The sequence below is a fragment of the Aulonocara sp. 'chitande type north' Nkhata Bay genome, linkage group LG17, assembly GCF_057382095.1.
Source record: "Aulonocara sp. 'chitande type north' Nkhata Bay isolate Kocher_YH1m ecotype deep benthic linkage group LG17, A_spYH_male_GT1.1, whole genome shotgun sequence".
In the NCBI taxonomy this organism is placed as follows: domain Eukaryota; kingdom Metazoa; phylum Chordata; class Actinopteri; order Cichliformes; family Cichlidae; genus Aulonocara; species Aulonocara sp. 'chitande type north' Nkhata Bay.
In genome coordinates this window covers 5,503,604-5,512,528 of record NC_141360.1, presented here as the reverse complement: position 1 = coordinate 5,512,528, position 8,925 = coordinate 5,503,604, and the positions used below count along the sequence as shown (strand labels likewise).

The following is an 8,925-nucleotide window of genomic DNA, read 5'->3' as shown; positions in this document are numbered from 1 at the left end:
AGTAATATCTGGACTTGTTATTGCCCTGTTGAAGGTGCACCTAAAGTCCGTATGTGCTGCTCCTAATGCGAACTGTCACTATCGCGCTCTCTGCTCCTTGTATAATTTTAATTTGTCCCAGGATGCCTCTCTCAGGTCTTAAGTCCTTTAAGACACCACAGGTTTGCAGCTAAATCTAAACAGAAGGCACAGTAATTACTGCACATTTGATGCCCCAATAATCTCCGCTCAAGTATGCGGGGCTATAAACACCCAATCAGCCAGCTGGTCTCTTACCCATGAGCCTGGTGTACAGTGCATTAAGCAAGTGTACACAATAAGCTGAGCTACAGAGTTTCTGTCGCCCTGCCAGCCAGTTGGAGAGGAGCATTATCCCATCAGAGCTAAGCTTCATCAGAGCTTAGGATTGTACTACTGAGTCAGAGTGTTGCTGTTCTTCCTCTTACCTGCTGCTCTCTGCAAAACAGCATGGTTAACTGACTGGCTGACTGGGAACTTATGGGAAACGAGTCTCTGCTTCAGTAACAGAGTTGGTGAAATGGCCTTCCGCAGATCTCCCTCCTCTACCTGTGCAGGTGAGTGCTGCAGACACAGATAGAAAGGCCTTGTCTCTTTCCTTTGTGTGGCCTGTGTGGCCTGTCCCTCCTGTATCTTCACCTAACAAAAGACAGGACCACTGTAGAGTAACCCACCTTTTGTACCTTCCCTGTTCCCCCAGTGTGTGTGTTTGTGTGATTGTGTCAGCAGGCCACGTGGGGCAGCCATCAACAGGCAGCTCTTTACAGCAGGCAGGGTATATGGTTGCATGTGAGTTTAATACAGATATGCAGTCAGGCCCCTCTTGAGCCTCTTGCTGTTCTCAGCTTGTCTCAGAGAGGAAATCCTTTGTCATATTTGAACAGAATTAATCAGTTTTGAGAGATGACTGTTTCTCAGACATGTGCTCTCTCGAGGTAAGCCTCAGGCAGAGCAGTAATCCCAATTTATTTACATGGCTGACTGCTGCTGTGATTCACTGTTAGTCAGGCGAGGAGCCTCCTGGGCCTAAGGTGAAATTTTATTTTTGGGTTTAAACAGCAGGATACTGGCAAGGCAACATTCTCAGAAACTCAGAAAGACATAGGTTAAAAGAAACCGTCCTTTTATGCCCCACCACCCCCACCTGGAGGCTTTCTCTCCCAAAGTCAATAAGAGAATAATGACTGATAATTTATAACTGTCTTTGATCTACTGCCCATGCTACCTTCTTTTTCATTTAATAGTGTGTACAGTATATGTGCATAAAAATACAGACACATGAATGAATCTGAAAGACACAAGCAGAAATCTATAGTTTTTCTTGGGGGAAAGACATGGTGTGACATAAGGTATTGCCGTTGGTAACTGCAATACCTTATGGTAACTGTGAAGCATGGTGGCTTTGGCCTGCTTTGTTACCTCAAAGCCTGGATGCCTCTAATTGCTGGGAGAAAGCCATTTACCCATATTGTCCATAACAGAGAAAGTCCTTTAGCCAACATTTTGCAAGACTTGTACTGAATAATTTGTTTAATTATTAAGTTATTCAGGTAACATATTGGTACATTAAAAAACTAGTTCTATATGATATTAGACACAAAATACCTTTTACTTCACAGAAAAGTGCCTTCTCGTGGATTAAACATTACCATTATGTAGGCTGGACCATGACTGGTCTTCAAACCATTAACTAAGACTGATATACAAAACCCATCAAGAAATGTGAAATTCATTTTTCATCAAAGGGGACTTTGATATGTGACAAAAATTCTTGTGCAATTCAGCCCAGCTCAGTGCTCAGCTAATGGTGGAAGTCTCCAGCGCTGTAACACAATAATTTTTCCCTCTAATTAGTAGTTAATAACATAAAACCAAATAAGACACTGTTCAGGCAGAGGTGTCCATGCAATCAGGCAACTAGAGCTGAGGCAGCATGTACTAAAAGCATCAGCATTAAGTCTATGTGCCGTGCTGCTGCCCATTAGCTGTTCTCTGAAAGGTGCCCTTTGTCTCTGCCATTAGAAATCAGTGTGAAAATAGAGAGAGAGTTTATCTTACACAATCATTCTGAGAAACAGACGCTGGATGAAACTGCAAGAGCTTCTGGTATAAAGCAACAAGGAAAGTGAGGAAGCTTTTTTATGTCAGGCACCTCAAAAGAGATACAGCGTCCCAATTTAGAATAATATGTCTCATGGGACACTCCTTGCAGTGCAATCTCTGAACACAAAATACAGAATAAACGTTTTGTATTCACATATTTTCCAATCAATTTTCAGAGTACAGATATTAAGCTATCACTTTTTCAGATTTGGACCCCCGCATGCTCCCTCTAAGACCCCCTGCTGCTCCCGAGAAACCATTTCATGAACAGTTTGTCATTTGCAAAAAATATATTTAATTACCTGCTGTGTTCTTTTAAGTTGGACTGCCTGTTGGTGTGTATGGCATCAGGGCCATAGGGGACACCTCGGGTAGCAGGGATAACCACAAAGGTGGTTTGGAGTGTATTGAATGGTATTTATTAGAGCCCGAATGAATGATTTTGGCATCTTTTATGGTTTTGGGGGGATACAATATTAGCTTATTAGCAGATATTTGTTGTATAAATGCACAGATACTGTTTGTCCACACACTGAGTTATACTGAGCAGAGAAAATGATGGGGTCATTATGTCACAAGCTAGTTCGCAACTTAATGTAAAGACCGCACTTGACTCATCACCTGCGCGGCTGTGATGCTACTCTGCGATGTGCCGCAAGGAGTTGGAGCTGCTCTCCTGCTCAAACTGTGTGATGACCATTGTTTGATGACACTTTCGGAATAACCCCTGGCATGTTTTTCTGCATTATGTTGTGTAATGTTGAACAAGCTGATATCTGTGTTAGGCCAATATCAGATGATAATATTGTCAGGCTGTCCTGTGAAGATATGTTTATGTTCTGTGGACTGAATCTGTCAGTACAGTAGTTTTGCAGCTGTGTAAAACTGTTGCAGGTGTTTATTAAAGGTCATGTATGAAGATGGGCGTGGTCTGGCTCAGGACTACTACTATATCGCTGGTACACATTCTTTTTAATTACCTCTGCCAAAGAGGTCATGTTTTTTTAAGCATTTGCATATCATACTGTCTGTAAACATGGCAGCTCACAAAGATTTAAATGAATTCTGATGGCTTACATCCAACAAGATCTCCGAGGTCAACCCAATGATTTATTGGTTGAAAATTGACAAAAAAAAAAAGAGATTTTTACAAGTATTGTGTGTATTGTCAACACATAGAAAATACCATTTAAAGATTTCAAATAACATATTTCACCTCTGACCTCTCCTTCAATGTCAATAGATTGATCCGAAGGTCAAAGTGATAAGAATGCTTCATGGAGCTGTTTATTAAAACTATGTTTCCACCTGCTATTATTTATACTGACAACATACACTCAACAAAAATATAAACGCAACACCTTTGTTACTGCTCCCATTCCCCATGGGATGGACGTAGAGACCTAAAATTCATTCCAGATACACAATATAACCATCCCTCCCAAACAGTGGTCACAAATCAGTCCAAATGTGTGGTAGTGGGCACATCTGCTATATTGAGATAATCCATCCCACCTCACAGGTGTGCCACATCAGGATGCTGATCTGACATCATGAGTAGTGCACAGGTGTACCTCAGACTGCCCACAACAAAAGGCCACCCTGGAATGTGCAGTTTTGTCTCACAGCAAAATGCCACAGATGCCACAAGCAATGAGGGAGCGTGCAATTGGCATGCTGACAGCAGGAATGTCAACCAGATCTGTCGCCCGTGCATTGAATGTTCATTTCTCAACCATAAGCCGTCTCCACAGGCGTTTCAGAGAATATGGCAGCGCATCCAACCGGCCTCACAACCGCAGACCTCGTGTAACCACACCAGCCCAGGACCTCCACATCCAGCAGGTTCACCTCCAAGATCGTCTGAGACCAGCCACCCAGACAGCTGCTGGAACAATTGGTTTGCACAACCAAACAATTTCTGCACAAACTGTCAGAAACCGTCTCAGGGACGCTCAACTGCATGCCCGTCGTCCTCATCGGGGTCTTGACCTGACTCCAGCTCGTCGCCGTAACAGACTTGTGTGGGCAAATGCTCACATTCGATGGCGTCTGGCACGTTGGAGAGGTGTGCGCTTCACGGATGAATCATGGTTCACATTGTTCAGGGCAAATGGCAGCTGAGAATGTCCCAGTTCTTGCATGCCCAGCATACTCACCGGACATGTCACCCATTGAGCATGTTCGGGATGTGCTTGACCGGCGTATACGACAGCGTGTACCAGTTCCCATGAATATCCAACAACCTCGCACAGCCATTGAAGTGGAGTGGACCAACATTCCACAGGCCACAATTGACAATCTGATAGACTCCATGCGACGATGTGTTGCACTGCATGAGGCAAATGGTGGTCACACCAGATACTGACCGGTTCTGGGTCCCCAGACCCCCAGTAGAACAAAAAACTGTAAACTTCCAGGGTGGCCTTTTGTTGTGGGCAGTCTGAGGTACACCTGTGGACTACTCATGGTGTCAGATCAGCATCCTGATGTGGCACACCTGTGAGGTGGGATGGATTATCTCAATATAGCAGATGTGCCCACTACCACACATTTGGACTGATTTGTGACCACTGTTTGGGAGGGATGGTTATATTGTGTATCTGGAATGAATTTTAGGTCTCTACGTCCATCCCATGGGGAATGGGAGCAAAAACAAAAGTGTTGCGTTTATATTTTTGTTCAGTGTATATGCATATAGGGAATGATATAGGGTGATTCTAAATGTCACTAAATGTCACTACTTTGGACCTCTGACCTCGTCTTCAAAGTCAAATAAGGTTAAAAATTCAGAAATTTTCCATTTATCTTTAAAACGATGCTGAAAATTCTACTGTCTTTGTTCGTATTGTATTGTATGTAGGAAATGATGCAGTTATGTGGGGGTTTTGACTATCACATTATAGTTTGCATCCAAATATCATCTCACATTTAACCTCAGATCTCACTTTTACATTTCACATCTGCCTTTCTTTTAATTGTTAAGAGAAATTATTAAGAGAAAGAGAATGAACTGCCTTGTTACAGTATTTAGAAATATACTGTAGTATGATATTATATAATAACCTAAAAATATTCTTTACAAATAAACACCTATTATCCGTGACCTACTCCTACATAATGTTTGTGTAATCAAAGAAAACAGATGTTATACTACCCTTAACTCATTTTTGCTGCACTACAACTTTTTTGGTCATCTGTGTTTGAAGCTTGTGAGCTTTGTGTCTCTTCTTGTGCCCTTATGTTTCTTCCTGCTATTCCCTGAGTAAGAGTATTCTTTTAAACACTTTCATTTAATCTAATTTTGACTGTACATATTTGTTCTGAGCGTTTTTACTTTTTTGGGGCGTGTGGTGTTCATCAAAGTAAAGGTAAAATTTGAAGATGGGTGTAGTTGGAGAACTTGCTAAGATGATCTCAAGTTCATGTTTTATTTGACAATTTAGACACACTAAGTAGGGCTTTACATAAATATATAGTTTATGGGGATATTCTCAATAATTTCCCCCTCCTACCAGATTTAAATTGGCGACCTTCCAGTGACAGGCCTGCCTCTTGCACCTCCAGGCTACTGTGATGCTATATACAGTGGGGCAAAAAAGTATTTAGTCAGCCACCGATTGTGCAAGTTCCCCCACTTAAAATGATGACAGAGGTCAGTAATTTGCACCAGAGGTACACTTCAACTGTGAGAGACAGAATGTGAAAAAAAAATCCATGAATTCACATGGTAGGATTTGTAAAGAATTTATTCGTAAATCAGGGTGGAAAATAAGTATTTGGTCACCTCAAACAAGGAAGATCTCTGGCTCTCACAGACCTGTAACGTCTTCTGTAAGAAGCTTTTCTGTCCCCCACTCGTTACCTGTATGAATGGCACCTGTGTGAACTCATCATCTGTATAAAAGACACCTGTCCACAGCCTCAAACAGTCAGACTCCAAACTCCGCCATGGCCAAGACCAAAGAGCTTTCGAAGGACACCAGGAAAAGTATTGTAGACCTGCACCAGACTGGGAAGAGTGAATCTACAATAGGCAAGCAGCTTGGTGTGAAAAAAATCAACTGTGGGAGCAATCATCAGAAAATGGAAGACATACAAGACCACTGATAATCTCCCTCGATCTGGGGGTCCACGCAAGATCTCATCCCGTGGGGTCAAAATGATCATGAGAACGGTGAGCAAAGATCCCAGAACCACACGGGGGGACCTGGTGAATGACCTGCAGAGAGCTGGGACCAAAGTAACAAAGGTCACCATCAGTAACACACTACAACGGCAGGGAATCAAATCCCGCAGTGCCAGACGTGTTCCGCTGCTGAAGCCAGTGCATGTCCAGGCCCGTCTGAAGTTTGCCAGAGAGCACATGGATGATACAGCAGAGGATTGGGAGAATGTCATGTGGTCAGATGAAACCAAAGTAGAACTTTTTGGTATAAACTCAACTCGTCGTGTTTGGAGGAAGAAGAATACTGAGTTGCATCCCAAGAACACCATACCTACTGTGAAGCATGGGGGTGGAAACATCATGCTATGGGGCTGTTTTTCTGCCAAGGGGACAGGACGACTGATCCGTGTTAAGGACAGAATGAATGGGGCCATGTATCGTGAGATTCTGAGCCAAAACCTCCTTCCATCAGTGAGAACTTTGAAGATGAAACGAGGCTGGGTCTTCCAACATGACAATGATCCAAAACACACCGCCCGGGCAACAAAGGAGTGGCTCCGTAAGAAGCATTTGAAAGTCCTGGAGTGGCCTAGCCAGTCTCCAGACCTCAACCCCATAGAAAATCTGTGTCGGGAGTTGAAAGTCCGTGTTGCTCGGCGACAGCCCCAAAACATCACTGCTCTCGAGAAGATCTGCATGGAGGAATGGGCCAAAATACCAGCTACTGTGTGTGCAAACCTGGTAAAGACCTATAGTAAATGTTTGACCTCTGTTATTGCCAACAAAGGTTATGTTACAAAGTATTGAGTTGTATTTTTGTTATTGACCAAATACTTATTTTCCACCCTGATTTACGAATAAATTCTTTACAAATCCTACCATGTGGATTCATGGATTTTTTTTTCACATTCTGTCTCTCACAGTTGAAGTGTACCTCTGGTGCAAATTACTGACCTCTGTCATCATTTTAGGTGGGGGAACTTGCACAATCAGTGGCTGACTAAATACTTTTTTGCCCCACTGTGTATATATATATATATATATATAAAATTGTGTGCTTGAAATCCTAAAAACATTTTACCCCTCTTGACCTCACGGATAGATCTCATTGTCATACCATATTTTTTAGCATGGTGCAACTATTTGGATGACCAAGAGAAAGAGCTGTCCGTGGTACTGAAATGAGAGCACAGCACGTGGCCTGGTGCGTTACTATGGCTACAGCTGTCTGTATCCCTAAAATAACCATACACACACACAGAGAGTAACCTTATTACAAAAAAATGGCAATCTGTTCAGTTCCTGATAGCACAGTGGTCACACTGATAAAAGTGGACAAATATCGTTTTTGTCACTAATGCTCTCAAACTCCCTCCGAGGTACCATTTGGAAAATCAGCACTCAGTGCTATGCAACAAGTAACCTGCTGTTTTTTTCTTCCTTCGTGCCCTTAATGCAGGATAAAAATGAAGTCTACACGCTTACAGTATTTTTTTTGTTTCTTGTATTTTTTTTTCTTTGTGTTACAATGTGTCCTTTGTGCTCTGAGGCAAATTGAGAAGTTGGCACTTTGTAGGCTTGTCTTTTGTAAAGTGCTTTGAGACAAACTTTGTGATTGACTGACACATGCATCAATTTGCACAGTGGGAAACAAAGCTCCACCGGGCCACTTTGCATATTTGCAGCTCCAAATACAGAGAAAACTGGCTGAAAATGTTGAACGCAAGACTGCCAAACCTGTGTGACACACTGACCTGGGGATAAAATAGTGTATATACCCATTTTCAAAAGGACAGATGGCAGCATGTTTATTGGTGGGTCACCTTACTTTTTGAAGCTGAGTATATATTATGTTGCATTATGGAGAAGAAATGCAGTAAACAAAAGCTTAAGATAGTGAAGAATGGTGGAACAAAACAGTTCTGGGATATAAATGACCTTACTGAGAGTTAGAGATGATACCTTCCATTCTCTTCTGCTTACCCAATTCAGTGTCACTGGAGTGCTGGAGCCTATCCCGACTGTCACAGGGTGAGAAGACAGGCTACAACCTGGACAGGATGCTAGAATTTCACAGGAGAAAATACTAGAATTATTTATGTATTTAATATACACCAAGCAAATGTTTCGAATGTTTTAAACTTTTTAAACAGATACAGTGCATCCAGAAAGTATTCACATCCTTTGCTCAGCACCTTGTTGAAGCACCTCTGATAGTAACTACAGACTCTTTTTCATTAGGATGCTACAAGCTTGGCACACCTATTTTTGGGAATTCTCTCCCATTCTTTTTTTGCAGAACCTTTCAAGCTCATCAGGTAGGATAGGAAGTGTCGGTGCCATTTCTCAAGAGAGGTTCAAGTCTCAGCTCTGGCTTGACTGGTCAAGGACATTCACAGAATGATTTTAAAGCCACTCCTTTATCTTGGCTGTCCAGAGTGCTCAGGAGCAGGTTTTCATCAAGGATGTCTTTGTACATCGCTGCATCCATCTTTCCCCAACCGTAACCAGCCTCCCAGCTGCCTCCCAGCTGCTGAAAAACATCCCCACAGCATTAAACTGCCACCACCATGCTTCACTCTAGGGATAGTATCGGCTAGGTGATGAGTGGTGCTGGTTTCCTCCTGACATGAAGC

General features: G+C 42.5%; 1 protein-coding gene across 3 annotated transcripts in view; it reads left to right on the top strand.

The window, feature by feature from the left end:
* The first annotated feature begins 386 nt into the window (after positions 1–386).
* Positions 387–8,925, top strand: part of ano2b (anoctamin 2b) — a 73,678-nt gene continuing 65,139 nt past the window's right edge. For 2 of the 3 annotated variants that reach the window (XM_086269187.1, XM_086269188.1), the window contains exon 1: positions 388–575. In XM_086269187.1, coding sequence (XP_086125313.1) covers positions 539–575 — 37 coding nt within the window. In that variant the 5' untranslated portion in view covers positions 388–538. Of the gene's footprint in view, positions 576–8,925 lie in introns of all 3 variants that reach the window. The other variant, XM_086269186.1, reaches the window with a different exon arrangement.